Raw genomic sequence first — 19,483 nt, forward strand, 5'->3', positions numbered from 1 at the left:
TAGAATTCATATACAGTGGATCTTGATTCATCTTGCGTATGGCTAATATCATGTCTCTTGAATCGTCAGGATGAATTCCAAGCTCTTTATCAGCAGCTTCTTTTTTAGCTTGGTGAAGTGTACCAGAGTTATATAAAAAAGGTGATCCAGTATCTCCAGGTTTTAAAATATTTCTAGCTTCTTCTTTTCTCCAACCCAAAACGCCAAATCGCAATAGTTTTTGTTGAACTTCCTTCCGTTTTTTACCATTAAGAGGACGTGCCACATCAGCATGCTTAGAAAAACGTGTATCTCGACATTTCATGGTAATAACAACTGGCCCTTCTTCGGAAGGAGGATCTTTAATTATCCCACGAACAGAATTACGACAAGATTTATCATTGCATCGTCCATTCATGGCTGCATAATTAACACCAGTCTTATTGATTTTGCCATTTTTAAATACAAAAGCACACTTAATACGGTATTGTTCCCAAAAAGCAAGTGAAACAATATTTGTCCATACGCCAGGTTCAAAACCATAGTACTTGCGTCCTTTATAAACTAATGGTTTTGACATTTCATGTCGTTCCATAGCTCTCTGGTAATTGTTACATGGAAATCTTCGCGCTTATCATCGTCGTCACTATCACTAGGTTCAAGATTATCTTTCTTTTCATCATCATCATCATTACTAATATTATCATCATTTAAATCATATTTAGTAGAGTTATCCTGACTAGAAGTTGAATCATTCACAGTAGGGGAAATATTTTCTTCACCACCAATAAAAATTCCGCATTCTTCTCGAGCAAGTGTTAAGATTTTTCTTCTATCCTGTCGTACATTAACCCTTACAGCCGGGAACTTCCATAATCCTTTTAGTTCATCCGAAATATCTTGCCATACTCTCGAGCTGTGTTCTGGTAATTTCTCTGTTTGAAAATACTTTATGTATTTTTTTAATGCATTAACTGCTAAATGAACAGACACTGCTGATACCGCTGGCATTATGCAAATATACTTGACAGGATATCCTAAAGAAAAAAAAATAATTAGTAATTAAATGACTGATATCCAAGAGGTTAATATCACTTACTTAATAAGACGTATACATTAATTCATAATAATTATTGTTTCAACTAAAATTTAAAAATGGAATATTGAAAATAAAAATAATTCATTTAATTAAAAAAAAATTCAACTTTGTGGATTAAAACAATGAAATTATTTTTTTATACTTGAAACCAAATCACAGAGAACTTATTGCAATAAGTATTAAAGAGACAATCGTCGTTTGTCATTTGTCCATAAGCATATACTAGGACATAGCGCAAAGTTATGTATATATGATACGCATATATGTTGTAAAATTATTTTAATCAGTATATTAATTGAATTGAATATGTTCGCAAAATTAGAAATAAATTATTAATAAACTAAAATAATTTTTATTTACTGATCTATACGTTTGATGTCATTGATAACAAATTGATATTGAACATCTAAGCAGTGCGGTCAGATCGTGGGTAAAGTGATCCCCCACTATGCCATTTTCAATATGCTCAGATGAGAGTGTCCCCAAAGTCGGGCTCTTTTTACCCACGATCGGCTGCACTGCTTCTATAAGTTGACATCGTTAACTAAATAAGCCGTAACCCTGATAGCCACCTTACCTATAACTTACTGTCAATCTACGTCCGCAATTTGAAGCAAATTTGACGGAAAGAGTTGGCAAAGCGAGCGATTACCTATTAGTTACCTATAACTTACTCTGCAAATAGACGTCAAAACTTGCTGTACAAGTATTTCCTTCAAATTGTAGTAAAGTTGAAAGGAAATTTAACTACAAGTTTGATTGTTAACTTGTATTCAAGTTGCGGCCGTAGATTTCTGTCAATTTGCTTACAACTGTTGTTGAGTGAAGAATTACCGCCAACTTGATGTATAACTTAACCGTAACTGCTGGGAGTCAACACTTACTGAGAAAGCGCTGGCTATCAGGGAAGATTTTAATTGAAAATGAACTTATTGACTTATGATAAATTTAAATCATTTTACTGATATATTACCTTAGATACCCTGATAGCCAGCGCTTTCTCAGTAAGTGTTGACTTCCAGCAGTTACGGTTAATTTATACATCAAGTTGGCGGTAATTCTTCTTTCAACAACACTTGTAAGCAAATTGACGGAAATCTACGGCCGCAACTTGAATACAAGTTAACAATCAAACTTGTAGTTAAATTTCCTTTCAACTTTACTACAATTTGAAGGAAATACTTGTATAGCAAGTTTTGACGTCTATTTGCAGAGTAAGTTATAGGTAACTAATAGGTAATCGCTCGCTTTGCCAACTCTTTCCGTCAAGTTTGCTTCAAATTGCGGACGTAGATTGACAGTAAGTTATAGGTAAGGTGGCTATCAGGGTAATTAACTTCATTTTGAGGTACAATAGTTTAAAATTTAGGGCCAGTTTTTCAAACGATGTTTTTTGTTAAAACACAGTCTTTTCCTATGTTAACCAAATAAAAACAAAAGAAAAAAATTGATTTGAATAAAACACATCATTTGAAAAACTGGCCCATAATCTCTAAGTGAGAATTAAAGTTGAATTTCAACATGTGTAATCCAAAATTTGATATACTCGGATTTATATGGATTAATATTAAAATGCAAGACTTACCATGCAAATCAGTATCGATATTATAAACTATGAATCGTAAAATTAGATTCTTAAGTTGAAATTGGTGCCACAATACACTTGTACTCTTCATGATTGATATAAATGAGCTACGGTCAACAATAAATAACCTGTAATATAAAAAAAAAATAATTAACATAAATAATTAATTAATATTATCATGAATATATCTCAAACACATGTAAACATGTAAAATAAAAACAAAAAAATGATAATTTTTTTTAATCACTTTTACTATCGTAGAGATATAGTGTACTTACAAATAATTAAAATTCAATGATGGTACATTTGCTTGACAAATTATTAGATTAATATATCCAGAGTTCGGTAGGTAACATATTTCCTTGGTGAGTGTACAGCATACTAGTTTTTGAACACCAGATTTCAACAGCAATATTTCTCTCTGAAAAGAAAGAACATCAATAAATATCTATTAAATTTTTTTATTCATAATTTTTGAATGAATTATTTCAAATTAAGTTAAACTATCTTGTCGTGGAAGTAGTGTTGCTGCTCAGATCGCTTGTACTCTCAGCGTAACCTAAGATAGTTCTAACTTTAATTCATAACTATTCCCCTCTAAAAGTACTACGAATCGAAGGTATATCAGACACTGAGCTTAATCTATTCACAAGTATAATTGTTTGATATTTTAAAAATTCACAGTATAATATATATAACAGTATTATTCGTGGTCCAACTATGTCTGTATATTCATTAACAGTCAACTCATTACTTAACAAAATCAATCGTAGCTTTGTAAATTAGGATATTAAAAATTTTGGAAATATATTTTCTTTTTATTTTGTATAATTCAACGTAAATAGGTGTATAAATTGATATGATACTGAAGTCAGCAGACACCTGTCAAATTTAAGGTTTTATTTCAGAAATAAATTAGTGGAAACAAAAATATTTAAAAAAATTGTACTTACAGTTTTTCAAATTATCTAGACGCGCAATTTTTTTTTTTTAATTTTTTTAAAATAATTTTTTCAATTATAAAAATCATAAGAATTATTACATGTCTGCTAATTTCAGTATCATAAATTGGCATATGAACAAATTTAAATATTTCGACGTGTTTTATTGCTTAAGTACCACTAATAATATGCGATGGAAATACAATAGTGGTTAGGATTGATGTATTTGAAAACAAATTTAAAAAATATTTTTACTTACAGTAAATTGAAAATGACCAAGGAATTTTGATTAAAAAATTTCGGAAACAAGTGATTTCAAAGTAACAAAAAAATATACTCCATTGATACTCCAGATGATCTAAATTGGATTGAATCACAGATGAGTCTCACCACAAAGATTGATAACATGTACTCCGGTGGCTAGAAAAATTATATATTTCATATAATAATAATCTATACATATATAAGAGATTTTCTATGTATATAGTGACTCATCACGATATCTCTGGAACTATAAGGCCTAAAGACTTAAATTTGGCAGGAATATTTCTTTCGTTAAGTAGAGATCAGCTAAGGTTTCACGAAATTCCGGCTCTAAAGAGAATTGTGGGGGCGTAAACAATGAAAAATTGATATTTCCAAACTACAGCTCCTACATTCTCGAAACTCGATAGAAATATTTCTTTTGTCATGTAGAAGTCAACTAAGAACAAATTTTACGAAATTCCAATCCTAAAGGGGATTGCGGGGGCGTAAATAATGGATAATTAATATTTTCAAACTGTAATTCCTATAAGCTTGAAATTCGGAAGGAATGTTTCTTTTGTTGTGGAAAGAACAGCTAAACATGAACTATGCGAAATTGAACGCTAAAAAAAGATTGCGGGGGTGCTAACAATGAAAAATTAGAATTTTTGACAATAATTTTCGACAGGATATTTGTAGAGAATCAAGAGTTAGCGTTTGAAATGAAGTAAAAAAGTAGGAGAACTTTGTTAATTAAAGTGAATCATAAATCCTCTTAGTAAAGTAAGAGACCCAGTACCTGTTCATGTACCAGTACATGTATATTTGCGAATATAGATATACAAATACATGGAGTGAGCGGGTACTGGGGCTCTTACCTTAGGTGATTTTCGAAATTAATTCATTTACAATTGATAGTGTCTATAAATTTTGTAGCTGATATCTACGTTGTAAAAGAAATAATCTTACCAAATTTCAAATCTAGATTTAAGAATACGTGACCGTATCATACGCCCAGCAAAGCGGGCGGGTAACGGCTAGTAATAACTATAATTATTAATAAGTATATATTACCTGGTTCAACGGTGACAATCATTCCAGGCTGCGTTCTAATACTCCGTGGAATTTTCCTAGTATCATGAACGTCCATTCCCAAATAATGACTTACATGATGCGGACAATAAGTAAAAGCAGTGGATACTAATTTATCATGTGAGAAATTCTTAGGTATCAAACCAATCTCTTGCAATCTTTTACCCAATAAATCGCACATGTCATAAAATAATTTATCCAAGGTTGGAAGGTTTTTCAATTTATTGATAAGTGATTTTTGTACTTCGAGAACTATTTCATATAAAATTTTCTGTTGAGGATTAAAGGTACCGCTGACAGGCCAAGTTCTTGTTATGTCTGATGAATATCCATGATACTCACATCCTAAAATATATAACATAACAATTAGTGAACAAGGAAAATTATGTTGAAATGAAATAAAAAATACAAACCAGCATCCATTAAAACCATATCGCCATTATTTAAAATTTGATTATTAGTAATATAATGAATAACATTAGCATTTCTATCGCCAGCAATAACTGGAGGATATGCCAAAAATTCGGCTCCATTCATCCGACATTCATAATCCACCGTAGCAAACAATTGATGCTTTGTCATACCAGCTTTGGAGACTTTTATTGTCTTTGTAATAGCTTCCGACGCGATATCACAACTCTTCTGCATCAACTCAATCTCAGCCGGTGACTTGATCAAGCGAATTTGATGAAAAATATTCTTGATCGACGTCGAGGGCAGCCGACATCGACCCGTACTTGCTAGTATTCCTAACGTAGATATTTTTTTATGAAATTCATTGTGAATAATGTCATGGTTATCATACCAGATTGATGCATTAGACTTGTACTTATTAACCATTGAACTCAAGTAAGAATCAAAGTCTGAAGCCGGCAGCGACTGATCAACTCCGAACATTTCAGCAGCAGCCTCACTTCCAGTTCGCGATCCATCCCACAGCTCAGACTTGGGATCTTTCTTTTGCACAAACAGGGTACATAACACCTTATCACTGTCAATTGTCATCAACAAGACGCTGTCGGGTTCCTGACAGCCCGTGAAATACAAGAAATCTGAGTTCTGGCGAAAGACGTAGGGAATCTTGTCGGACATGTAAACTTTGCTCGCGGATGGTATTATTACAATATGAGAGTCTACATCTTTTGAAGAGAAATTTTTTATAATATAATCCGCTAATTTTGTTCTACGAATTTTGAGCTCATCTAACTTTATTCCAGGTACCAATTCACCGGGTTTTACAAGGTGAGGATGTGTTTGTGAGGTTGGTTGGCCGTACAACTGTGTGTGATGATAATCGCATGATGGGTTTCGGGTGATTGAGTTTTATGATATTATTGTTGAATAATTATCAACTAGCTGCTGTATTCCTGTTGAAAAAAAAAATTTATCAGTATTTTACTTCTTTTTTATTAATATAAAAATTTATGTTACTAAAATTAGCAGACTTTACCAATTTTTTAGATTTTTATAACAATTAGATTATTATAAAAAAAAATTTAGTAACAAAACTCCACATATAGAAATTAAGAAAAATTATCAGTGAGAATTTTTAAGAATATTTTTTTTCTATCATCATTGATTTGTTATAATAATCTCAAAAATTATCAGATGTCTGCTGATTTTAGTATCATAAAAATTTCATAATTTATAAATGACGTTAATTAAAATAATATGTAATTATTGTTTAATAAAAATAAAAGTATGAACAACTATTTCCAACATCACCAATAATCACAATAATAAAAAAAATATAAATGTATAACCTAGTTTCAGTCGTTAGAAAAATATAAAAATGTAAAATGAAAAAATTAACAATATCTTACTTAAACTCTCTAACCGAAACTTTCGACACTGCTTAATAAATTTGAACATTTTTTTAAGTAAAATCTTCGAGCACTATCATTAAACTAATTATTTAAATAAAAATATGGAGCGTAAATCAAAATACAGAGAATTGTTGTGGGGAACAGCTGACGGTGGTACTGAGCGGGAGTTTCGAATCTGACTATTGAAAACTTAAGAAAGAATAGTCTTGATAATTGTTGAAAATAAAATTTATAATAATTTCGTGGTAAAAGTCAATTGTTTAACATTATAAGTATAATTCGTATAAGTATAATCTATCTATATATAAGAGATTTTCTATGTATATAGTGACTCATTACGATATCTTTGGAACTATATATAGCTTAAAGACTTAAAATTTGGCAGGAATATTTGTTTCGTTAAGTAGAGATCAGCTAAGAACAAATTTTATGAAATTATACTCCTAAAGGGGATTGCGGGGGCGTAAACAATGGAAAATTAATATTTTCCAACTGTAGTTCCTATAAGCTTGAAATTCGGAATGAAATGTTTCTTTTGCTGTGTAAAGAATAGTTAAACATGAAATATGCAAAATTGAACCCTATAAAGAGATTGCGGGGGTGCTAACAATGAAAAATTAGAATTTTTGACAATAATTTTCGACAGGATATTCGTAGAGAATCAAGAGTTAGCGTTTAAAATGAAGTAAAAAAGTAGGAGAACTTTGTTAATTAAAAAGTGAATCGTAAATTTCGTTAGTATGTGATTTTCGAAATTAATTCTTTTACAATTAATAGTGTCTATAAATTTTGTAGCTGATATCTACGTGGTGAAAGAAATATTCCTACCAAATTTCAAATCTAGATTTAAGAATACAACCTTATCATACGCCCAGCAATGCGGGCGGATAACGGCTAGTAATATATAAAATGAATAATATATTTTTCATTCAAATTTCCGGAGTAAATAAATAGGAGGATTATGTCATAATAATATAGTATTCATAATAATCGTTTTATACTCACTTTTAAAGAAATAACTATGGATGTTTTTTCACTATTTATCATAAATAACTATCACTGAAATATTACAGAAAATGTTTAAATAATGAGCATTTTGTTATTATTTCCACTCCACACGTTGCACGTCATTGAAAAACAATTAGTAATTATAAGTTTCTATGAGAGCGATCGATGTTCGCTACATAGAAAATTACCTTGATGAATTAAATTGAACTCACTGTATAGTACATTAAACAATAACTGGTAGCGCGATATATAAACAACTCATTATGGATTATATTCATACAAAAAAGTAAAACAAAAATCTTATTAATAATAGATAATCAAAAATGTACAACTTTATTGATGATGATCTTATTAATGTAAAGTTTTCATGAATTGTATGAGATTAAAAAAATTTTTCCAACTTTTACATTGGCAGTAAAGTTCCATTTCTATTCTTATAATTAATAAATTGATCAATAATTACTTATATAATTAATTGCTTTATCTTCGTCATTCTATAATAATGTCAAAATTCGATATGTTGTTAATTACATGTATATCTGCAGTTTCAAATTAACCCCCCATGTGCTAATTATAAGTGCTTTATGTTTTCATGAACCTTTCAGTATTTATCCACGTTTGTTCTATCGTCAGTGTCGATTTTTTATAATAATTAACAATTTATTCATCAGCTACATTATCATGTATACTAGCATTGCGTACACGCCTACATTGAAGCGGTTCTTCCCAGAATCAAAGTAAAAATAAAAAAAAAAGAACTCTAGAAATTATTATTATTTATCTTCCAACCAAGCTTATTCTAATATGGAAACGTAAATTTCGAATTTTTTTCATTTAAATTTTTTTTTTCAAATTTTTTCATTCAAATCTATAAATTATTAACAGTTGCAAATGAAAAAGAAAAAAAAAACACGCATAACGAGATTCAAAATCAATCTCCTTTTTTTTTAATTTTATGCTTTTGGAATGTTCAACTGTAAATACACGAGTTGAACATTCCAAAAATATAAAATTAAAAAAAAAGGAGATTGATTTTGAATCTTTTTATGCGTGTTTTTTTTCTTTTTCTTTACAACTGTTAATAATTTATAGATTTGCTTTAATATCTATGATATAGTCCGAAATTACCTCAATCAAAAATAAATCATGCTGATAAATTTTCTATTTTTATGGAATAATCATGTCTCATCATCTCTCTAAAAATTTAATTCAAGCGATACTTAAATATTTTATTATTAATTACAAAGAAAAAATTATATAAAATTTCTACATACACATGCATGTGGCCATGATCAAAAATGTATTGTAATTATGACGTTTTATGATGAAATAATTGCTTTATTGACATCAGTATACAATTTTTGGTGAATGAGCAAGTAATATTATTAGTTAAATAGACTAAGCTCGGTTTGAAGCTAAATAATACTTTCTTGGATTCCTTCATTAATACTTTAATTTCTAAACCGCTTAAATTCAAAGTCGGCGCATGCGCAATAATAGTATGCATAATAATTTAGCTCATCAAGAAATTGTTAATTATTATCAAAAAAAGACACTTTGACGATAGAACAAACGTTAATAATGGAAGAACAAACGTTAATTAATAATGAAAGGCTCATTAAAACATAAAAAACTTGTAATTAGCAAATAGGGGGCTAATTTAAAAGTGCATTTTTATTTAATTTTTTATAAATAAACAATTAGCGAACAAACAATTATTTATGGCGAACAATAAAGAACAAACAACGAACTAATGGTATGTGAGAATGAAAATTAAAAAATTCGAAAAAAAAAATTTTTGGGGTGCTAAGTTTGGTGAGCCCAACCAGGTAAGGGGAGCCAACTTAAGGATCGAAATTTATTTAATTAATTATAAATAAATAAAAGACGAACAAACAATTTAAATGTTCGAACAATCAAGAACTAACGAAGAACTAATAATTCAAATAGAAAAAAATTAAAAAAATAAAAAAAAAATTCAAGTGGGGCCATATACAGTGAGCCCTCATCTGACTATATTGAAAGCGGTACAAAGTGGGGGTAAAAAAATCGCACGATCTGGCCACACTGTTTCTAACCTAAACATAGTTTCTCTACATTTTCAATCAAAGCAACTGTGAAAGTAATTGAAAATTTTATTTAGAGAAAAATTGATTCAAATTCAAAAATCACGACAACAAAACTGACCACCAATTTTTTAAGAAAATTTTTTACTTATCGAAATATATTAACAATGTCAGTTGGAGGAAGTGGTGGTCGAGATTTGGCTCTGTTGATGTTAAAATCACTACCTAGAGTATGTTTGGGAAATTTACGAGCTAATCCTGGTACATTGAAAAAGGTTCCGATCAATTATTATTAATAATTTTTTTTTTCTTGTAATTAAAAAAAAAAAATCATGCACCATTTTCAGAATAAAAGAGGGAGAGGTCAACACGGCGGTGACAAACATGGTCATGGAAACAAAGGTTCTGGTCAACGACAGAATTACATGAGACTTGGATATGAAACAGGAAATAGACCATTTTATCTTAGATTTGGTTTCGAACCATATTACAAAAATCACCAGTGAGTTGTTAACATAATACAAATTTTGCATTTTTGAATAAATGTTCTATTAATGAAAAAAATTTTTTTAGTTTGAGGCGTCAATATCCTCCATTCAGTTTGCAACAACTGCAAATGCTTATAGATACAAACCGAATTGATATCTCAAAACCGATTGATCTCGCAACTTTGATAAATACTGGTTTATTTTCGATCGATACAAGGCAGACTCATGCTGGTTTTCAACTCACTATTGATGTTTGTATAAAAATCAATTATCTATTAATATACAGTCAGGGTTTTACGGACAGCTTTCAATATTAATTTATTCCCCTAAATTTATGATTGATTTTAAGTAAAACATTGTTAGAGATTTAATCGTAATGATGTGAGACTAAAACAGAGCTCAATTTAACGTAAATATTTTTGGAGTTTGTTATAATCACACGGTAATGTAAGGAAAACTTGAGAAGTTGTGTTAAATTGTGCCTGATCTTGGCTCAACATTTTTTGCTCTAAATTTTTTAGATCTTTCCAATATCAAATATAAGCATTTTTTATGTTAAATTTAATTCTAATTTTATGGAAAGTTTAAACGTACTAGCTATCAGAACCACAATTGTTTACTCTTATTGAAGAGCTGTTTTTCAATTAATAGGGTGCTGATCACTTCAGTTCCAAAGTTAATATTGAGGTACAATGGACAACTGAGCCAGTAATAGCGACAATCGAAAAAAATGGAGGAACGATAACTACAGCTTATTATGATAAGATTAGCTTAGATTGCTTAGCAGATACAAAAAAATTTTTTAAAAGAGGTAATGCATTTTATATTTACTTTATCTTACTCAATTAAATACATTACGAGTTATTGTTAAATATTAGTCATTTCACTGAATACCTTTTTTGTATCCATGATACTCTTTAACTATTTTAATATTTAGTGATCTTATTTACATAAAGAATTAAATCAATTAAATGAATCTTTTCATTATTTAAATTACTTTTTTGCAAATAGAAGCAATTGTATGGAACTATTAATTTTCGATGACAAGCAACTAAAGAAATATTGTTAAAATAATAAAGTTCAGGAAGTTTTTTAGTGTTTTATATATGTTCAACATTATTGTTATCTGAAATTTATAAGAGTGAAATTTTAAACGCTTGAATTTTATTCTTTTCAAATGTCTGTAATTAAGCAACTATTGAATGTCCATATTTATTAACTTTTAAATGATATCCAATCGTGATTTAATTTTCAGGTAGCCCAATTCCTCGAAGAATGCTACCACCTATGGATTGCTTAGAATATTACAGTAGTGCAGCTTCTCGAGGTTACCTAGCTGATGTACAACAAGTTGCACATGAAAGACTTGTTTTATCACAAAAATATGGTTACATTTTACCGGAATTAGAAAATGATCCTAAATTCAACATGCTTGCGAAACATAAAAATCCACGGCAGGTATTTCATGGTCTAGCACCCGGTTGGGTCATAAGTTTAAAAGATAAAGCTATTTTGAAACCAACAGCTGACTATCTCACAGAATATTATACTAATTAAATATAGTTAGTGTTGAAAACTAATATCACAGTTGGAATCGTACAATAAATATCAATTGTTTTCAATGTTACCCTGTTTATTTTTTTCTTTTTATTTTTACATTGTTTGAATAATTTGTACACATTATATTTAGATTCAAACACTAAATAATTAAAAACTGTTGTAATTTGTACGTTTGGTGGCTGTTGCTATCATATCTTTGCTAATAGACCATAATTTATGAGTTAAACTTGAGTTCAAAGAAGTGTTAGATGATTTACAACGATAGCAATTACTAAAATACATATTTGATAGGCCTTCTAATTCGCTTGCTGTTGCACAAAATACTACTGTACTGGCTGCCTGCTGCAATGATTTTGTAAATGGTCTTACTAAAGCAAACAGAACTTTGTAGAAACATGAGTAACGGGGTAAATCGGAAAACACCATATTTCCTGGATGACAACTAAAAACACTGACTGATGGCCATCGTTTAGCCAGTTCCTGAGCAAACATAATATTACAAAGCTTTGAGTTGTTATATGCATCCATCGGCCAATATTTGAAGATAGACGGAGATAATTTTAATTGATAAATATCTTCTCTTGCTAGTATTGATGAGAACCTAAATAAATAAAAAAGTAAGTTTTGAGAATTTATTGACATATTGTATTTACTCTACCTGTGTGATTCACTAGCGACCACCACTATTCTACTATCAGTATTGATTTTCAAATGATCTTCCAGCAGAACGGTTAAATAATATTGAGACAAATAATTGACTTGGAATGTTTGTTCATAACCATCTTCGGTCAATGAATACGGATGTGCGAAAATGCCTGCATTTAATATCAATATATCCAATGCACTAAAAAAAGAAATTCATCTGAGTTTTCTAAATTGAGATTAAGATGTAAAAGTTTGGAAAATCCAAAAGTGCACGCCTTATAACGCTGATTTATTTTTTGTAACAGTTTTGTTAGCTGCACAATTGGCCCCTTAATTAATTGTAAATAAATTACAAAATACAAAATGAACAACTAAATGAAATCAAAACCAATTAATTAATAGGGGCCAATTAAGCAGCTTAAAAACTGTTACATTGGCGCCCAACCATTAAGTACCCCTAGAGAGAGAATGGAAGATGTTGAATAATAAATTTTTAATTAATTAATTAATTAAAATTTATACTCAGTCATTAGTTAATTTTTAGAAAAATTTAACTTGGGAAAATTTTTATTGGTTGAGTGTCGTTTATTCTTTGGAAGTTAATTTTAGAAAAGTTTTTTTAATTTTTCTTTTTTTTTTAAATAATGTAAAATTCGCAAAATTAAAAATAATTTTAAAACCGGATGTAATATGAGTAAAACCCGGTAGCTGGTGGTAGTTAGAATATTATTTCTTTCTTAAGGATTAAACTTTTAGTCTAAGACAAGTGACCTCAACTACCTTGAGTAACAAACAAGTATAATAACAACAGTAAAACCCAGTAGCCATAAATGGTTTTGATATAGACTTGTTGTCTTTCATTGAAAAATCGATTTTTAGTATAACAAAATCCTACACAAAGCTATCGAGGTTTATGACACATACTTGCTTTGTCTAGTTCGGAGAATTTTATTTCGGTATTGTTCTTTTCGATCACTTATTAACAACGCAGTTGTGAAGCGTTTCACTTACAATAAAATTTAATCTTTTAACTTAAATTTATTTTTTCTCTTTCACTATATTAAAATTAGAAATCTTTTACATTAAACAAAAACTTAATCTTTAAAAAACCCCTTTTTATAAAGCTTAATTTTCTTGTCGTTTTTCAAATAAAATCAAAATTTTAGAGTCTTTATACCAAACTGAATCTTTTCTATCTTAAAACAATTTCTCAAATTTATTTAAAAATTTATTCTAGTACTTTTTCATTCAAAATGAAATTTTTCAAAGAATTTTTTTTTCTCTTTTAGAAATTAATTAATTTTAAATAAGATTTAATTTTTGAAAATTTTTTTTTAGAAATTATTTTTTTTTGTTTAAAAAATGTAATTAAAATTTTTTCAAAGCAAATTGTTTCTCACTATAGATTAATTTTTGTTTTACAATTTATTTCAGCAATTTTTCTTATAGAATTTTGTCTCAAAATTGATTGATCAATTTTTAAGTTTTAAGAGCGAATACTGCACATTGTTTGATTAAGGTAGAACCCTTGAACTTCCGTATTCAAAAGTTTATGTAGAGTGTACGGTTCATATACTAGAGAGTCACAAGCTGTAGACTAACCTGTGTTTTGATACATGCGTTTATTTATTTATTTACATACGTTTATTCGGAAATATAATTACAATGTCTGAAAAATTTTTGTCTGAAAAAAAATAATTGACAGTATTGTTTTGTTTTTTCAGAAAAATCAGTAATTAAATATTTTGTGTTGGTAGATTATCTGCCCGGGAAAAAATGAATTTGCCTAATCATATATATTTATATATAATCACGTATATATAATTAGACCTGAAAATTGGCCAGATCTAGTCATGTATAATTATGTATCATTATTTCTATAAAAATAAAAAGAATTAAGTGTGCGCGAGGATCGAACCGGGGACCTGACGCTTGATTGAATGTTAAAAAATGTTTATTATAATTTAATAGATCAAACAAATGAAATTTCTAATAGTTAATAAATCGTTATATCAGTTTACATATCATTATATATAATTATTAAAAAATGCTGCATCTAATTCTATATTATTATATCTTAATAAATGTAAGTTTAAAATTTACATTTGATGAGACATAATGATGTACATAGCTTTACGTTTAATTATATATATGATCCTATATCAATTAAATCTGATCAGATGTAATAATATGTAGATTATAAATAATCATATATAGCCCTAGATAACTCAGGTTTAATCAGATCTAATCATGTATAGACATATAAAATATACATATAATAGATTAGTCTATATATGATTATATATATTTGATATAAAAATTTATATATAATCATATATAAATATATATGATTAGGCAAATTCATTTTTTCCTGGAGCACGATTTAAAATTTTACTATTTTTTGTTATTTCATCTGACTATTATTTTTATAACTTATAAAAGATTATTATATTAAAATTTTTAATATAATTGTCTGTATACAATAACAATATGATTGTTAACTTTTTTGAAGTTTTAATAAATATAAAAAAATACTTACTTTCTATGCTATACTATAATATCTAACTATAATATTTCACCTAACGTACATTAAACTTTTCTAATTTTACAGCGCATGCGCGTCTCATACTTTTTTCGCGGCTCACAAAACTTGCGTTGTTACCATAGCTTCATTAACGTATCCTTTTCTCGGCCAAAGTCTGGTAAATTTTTTATTATTTATTCATAAATATCTCTGAAATAGCTTGGTAATTATCAATGAAATTATTTTGAAAAAATTGTTTAGTTGTTAGTTACCGTTACTCAAGTTTTTTTAAAAAGATCCTACGAAAAGTTTCTGAGATATAAAAATTTTTTTTGCTCGACGGGCAGAAAGCGTCAACTTTCTGCCCGCTGCGCTAAACGAAGTTGCCACTTTCTGCCCGCTGCGCTAAACGAAGTTGCCACTTTCTGCTTTCGTCGAGCAAAAAAATAGCATACACTCCTCGGGAAGTAAGTAAGAAAGCCTTAGATCACATGTTTGTTGACCTCGGCTTCGCCTCGGCCAACAATTACATGTGATCTGAGACATTTCTTACTTTACTTCCCTCGGTGTGTAATGTACTATTGTAGGTAAACCTTTCGTGATCCCGTCTACCGTTATGTATAAGAGCGTTAAAAAACTCAAACTTTAAAATTAAATATCTCTGAAACTAGATGATCAAAAACTTTTTAATTGGGTCAATCGATGCAGAATTATATGAATATTAATCTGCCGAAATTGAAAAAAAATTCTTAGAAAACGACTTTGGCGAGGGTACTACCTTAACTTTATTAACTATATAATATATTAAATTTTCTGTTATAATTTGAGTATAAACAATTTATCGGCATACATCTATTATATAATTATATTATTATATAATTGTACACTTGTATAATTGTATTATGATGCAATACCGAAATTTTTCTTTGAATTCATTGACTGCATTCTTGACATTGCGTAATGACGATAAATCCATAGAAAGCGCTTCGCAAGTTGCATTATTTCGTATACTTTTTATCTTTCGAATAGCGTCAGCAGCTTTTTTAGAATTCCGACAAGCCATTATAACTGTGCAACCATGAAAAGCTAATGATTTTGCAGTTTCAAATCCTTAAAAAAATTTTTCAAATTATACAAATCTTTATATTTTCAAGATATCATGAAAAATAATTGCCTTACCAATGCCCGTATTAGATCCTGTTATTAAAGCAACTTTGTTTCTTAAATCTTTACCATGTAAGACAGATAAAGCTGAGCTACCAGCATCGAACCTCTGGCGAACTGATTGAGATGAGTCTCTGTATTCAATGGCAAAGGCTAATCGAGGATCAGTATAAGTTGTTGTACAATTTAAATGATCAATAAATAAAGTTTTTCCATTATCCGTGGTACATTTTTCCCAACCAGATGGCAATTCTAAAAATAAAAATATGGAATCATTAAAATTGATAAGAAACAAACTAATTTTTTTTTTTTTTAATTTGAAATGGGGTGCACCGTTATATAAACATGTTTATCCCGCTGATTGGTCGCTCCTAATTAATCAATTTTAATACAACTCTAAAGCTATTATCACGGTATCCAGAACTGGAAAAGCAGATAAATAAATTAGAGTCGTGAGAGATTACTGAGAAGGCGCGTAAGATAAAGGGAGATCAATTTCACTGACTAAATTTAGATTTTTTTTAACAAATTTTCCATATTGAAATAGTCTTACCCTTATTTATGAATTAATTAATTGGCTCTATTTGTACCGGATTCTCAATGATACTCTCCCAAGGAACACGTATTTGAACAAGATTCCTGTTGCAGACTCTTGAGCAAAACATTTAGTTTCTAAAGTCTCCGTCTACGTACACTGATAGAAGATTTATGTTGACTCAAGAGATATTTTCTTGATATAAGAATTTATTTTGTAAGACAAATGATTATTTTGCTTTAAGAATTTCTTGTCTTGATTTAGATTTTCTTGGCTTAAGAGCTATATTATCTTCAATCGATACATTTAGTTTTTCAACCAAAATAACATTATCGTTTAAAAAACTCAAAATTAATTCATCAAATTATATTTCAAAAACTAAATTGTCTTTAATTGTTATACCGAAAAAAAATTATTTCTTGGAAATAAGTAAATTAATGACTCAAAAAAAAAGCCATTCTTAACACAAGTCGGTAACATCTTGAATCAATGTTATCGCCTATCTTGAACCAAAAGACAAAAATTCTTGAAAGAAATATATCTATATCTAGTTTAGGAAGTTCAAATTTTGAAAAAAAAAAGTTTCTTGAATCAAGATTGTTTTTCTATCACTGTATGTGCCTGGCACAAGATCGTGTCGCAAGAAATTGACTCAAGAACTGTGAATAACTTGCTCATGGTATAATATTTTGTAGGTTTCTGACACATGTCTTGCACCAATAACTAGCAGCAGATGCTTGCAATTTAAATCTGTCACAAGTATCTGCAGCAAGACCCATAGGTAGTAGAATTTGACGCTAGCAATAATCGAACTTTAGAGCAGTCTTGCGAAAGTCTTGTGAAATATTATTTTATGTGAGTTTTATATAAATCGTACTGGATTCTTTACGTAGATTTTACTTCATTTTCACAAATTGCTAAAATTTTCACAAAAAAAAAAATCTTAATTATAATTTAATATTTACCTCCCGCAACTATTTTTTTACTGCTTGTACGAGGATGGATCCACTGAGTACTTTTTTCATAGTGGCTGAAATTAAATGATTGAAAAGTTATAATGAAACACTTTACATTTAAATCTCAAAACTCTATCAATAGTATTTAATAGTGTGTATCTGAACTACTCATAACATTTGCACAGCTTGACCGATCGAACCGCGATTCACCGCATTCGGAAGAATTGAATTGCCATTAGATTTCATGTAAATTTTAATCAATTCAGTTCTGTAGATTTTGAGAAATCTCAAAAACAAAATTTAAAAAAAAAGTCTTCTCGCAATAACTTTCAAACTAGAGTATCGACCGATTCTAAAATCAAATCTACTCAAATGCAAAAAACAATATTAATTGCCGCTTACTGCATCAAAATCGAGTTATTTGTTTAGTAGATATTTAATTTTGAAGAAATAAAAAAAGTGTGGTTTTTAATATCATTTTTGAATTCTTTATCACAAAAAAAAATTGATGTAAAAATCGTATCAGGTGACTCAAAAACTGTACCACTGGTGATGCTAACTGAGGTGATTTTAAAGTTACACCACATAGTGATTCAAAATTAGTATCTGATGCATTTTTAAATGGAACTTATTTAACGGCTTCTTTAATCTAGCCTTAGTTACAATAGACAATAAATATTCGTTGATATTTCTTATGGATTTATTATTATTTTCATAATAATTATGAAAAATATAAATGTACACATTGTGAATACAACCGGTACTTGGATTGAAAAATACAGTGGCTTTGCGCAAGCGCTAAAAAGTGATTTGAAATTCGCACCACAGTGCAGATACAATTTTTGGATCGCTTGTGATTCTAAAATTAACCCAATCTTGAAATGCAATTTACGCATCATTTGTGGTGTAATTCTTAAACCAATAGTAATTTTTTTTTCATGATTAAATCGGATTAATTTTCGAGAATTTTAATAAAACTCTCTTAACTGTGCTAAATGCCGCCAAGCATTCTAAAATCGGTTGATGAGTCCGATAGTTATTGCTATATAACTATGCTATACTATAACTAGACTTTTAAACTGAAAGAGCTCAAAAGTGTATAACAGTTCTACCTTGGAGCTAAGATAGCTAAAAACAGTTATAAACTCATGTTTTTGAACTCGCAGAGCTCAGAAATGTTGCAATACGAGTAATTTATAGCGATTTGCATTTGAAATTAGCGAGAAGTTGCAGGGATGGCCTATAGGATAAGATGAAATTCGGAACAATTACTTAACGTAGTAAACATTTCCATCCACAGTAGCTCGTTCTTCCCATCCAGGCGGTAATTCATCTTCACTATCAGAATCGTTCAATACACTTGCCATCGTGATCTACAATAATTTATTACTAAGAGAATATTTCAACCCAAACAAAATATATGCTTCAAAAGTTACTTGCCGATTAAGCTCAATATTTAGTTCATAAATAAACTTAAGTTGTATAAATAGAATTTCTTGAAGTTTTGATGAGGTACTTCGCAAGTGTTGAATTCTTGTATACAAAAACCAACGTTTTTTTGGTACAAATCATGTTGATTGATGCTGCACTGGAAAATAGATAATGCTAAATCAATGTGGTGAGTCATTAGTAAAAATATAATAAGTATGACTTCTGTTAGCATCTATAATTTATAAATAATAATGAAAATTATCAGGAACTTGGACCATAAAAAATAACTCAGTGTTAAATTTTTAAATGTTGCAACGTTTCGTTGTATTTCACAACTT

General features: G+C 29.2%; 4 protein-coding genes across 6 annotated transcripts in view; 1 reads left to right on the forward strand and 3 right to left on the reverse strand.

Annotated features, from left to right (window-relative positions):
- Positions 1-431: 431 nt before the first annotated feature.
- On the reverse strand, positions 432-3,078 carry LOC141532101 (uncharacterized). The gene is made up of 3 exons (XM_074250272.1): positions 2,942-3,078; positions 2,664-2,791; positions 432-1,016 (listed from the first exon to the last, which is right to left on the reverse strand). Exons 2-3 carry the CDS (start codon positions 2,752-2,754, stop codon positions 544-546), a joined length of 564 nt encoding a protein of 187 aa, XP_074106373.1. The 5' UTR covers positions 2,755-2,791; positions 2,942-3,078; the 3' UTR covers positions 432-543.
- On the reverse strand, positions 2,942-8,020 carry LOC141532097 (xaa-Pro aminopeptidase 3-like). Of its 2 annotated transcripts, none has more exons than XM_074250267.1 (5): positions 7,774-8,020; positions 5,356-6,309; positions 4,925-5,287; positions 3,864-4,024; positions 2,942-3,084 (listed from the first exon to the last, which is right to left on the reverse strand). In XM_074250267.1, the coding sequence occupies exons 2-4, from the start codon at positions 6,032-6,034 to the stop codon at positions 3,978-3,980; spliced, it is 1,089 nt and encodes a 362-aa protein (XP_074106368.1). In that variant the 5' UTR covers positions 6,035-6,309; positions 7,774-8,020; the 3' UTR covers positions 2,942-3,084; positions 3,864-3,977. The 2 variants fall into 2 exon arrangements, with proteins under 2 accessions (XP_074106368.1, XP_074106369.1); XM_074250268.1 differs by lacking the exon at positions 7,774-8,020 and adding an exon at positions 6,766-7,189.
- Positions 8,021-9,828: 1,808 nt separating this feature from the next.
- On the forward strand, positions 9,829-11,957 carry Mrpl15 (mitochondrial ribosomal protein L15). Its single transcript, XM_074250300.1, has 5 exons — positions 9,829-10,117; positions 10,190-10,344; positions 10,416-10,581; positions 10,982-11,141; positions 11,586-11,957. The coding sequence occupies exons 1-5, from the start codon at positions 10,010-10,012 to the stop codon at positions 11,885-11,887; spliced, it is 891 nt and encodes a 296-aa protein (XP_074106401.1). The 5' UTR covers positions 9,829-10,009; the 3' UTR covers positions 11,888-11,957.
- The window catches only part of Wwox (WW domain-containing oxidoreductase), a 28,706-nt gene continuing 21,117 nt past the window's right edge, over positions 11,895-19,483 (reverse strand). Inside the window, exons 2-8 of one of the 2 annotated variants that reach the window (XM_074250298.1) lie at positions 19,155-19,302; positions 18,987-19,087; positions 17,724-17,788; positions 16,239-16,475; positions 15,974-16,169; positions 12,549-12,734; positions 11,895-12,491 (exon numbers count right to left, since the gene is read on the reverse strand). In XM_074250298.1, coding sequence (XP_074106399.1) covers positions 12,038-12,491; positions 12,549-12,734; positions 15,974-16,169; positions 16,239-16,475; positions 17,724-17,788; positions 18,987-19,081 — 1,233 coding nt within the window. In that variant the 5' untranslated portion in view covers positions 19,082-19,087; positions 19,155-19,302 and the 3' untranslated portion in view covers positions 11,895-12,037. The remainder of the gene's footprint in view (positions 12,492-12,548; positions 12,735-15,973; positions 16,170-16,238; positions 16,476-17,723; positions 17,789-18,986; positions 19,088-19,154; positions 19,303-19,483) is intronic. The other variant, XM_074250299.1, reaches the window with a different exon arrangement.

This window comes from Cotesia typhae, unplaced genomic scaffold (assembly GCF_013202065.1).
Source record: "Cotesia typhae breed Kobodo isofemale line unplaced genomic scaffold, CoteBio_Ctyphae contig_56, whole genome shotgun sequence".
Classification (NCBI taxonomy): Eukaryota; Metazoa; Arthropoda; class Insecta; order Hymenoptera; family Braconidae; genus Cotesia; species Cotesia typhae.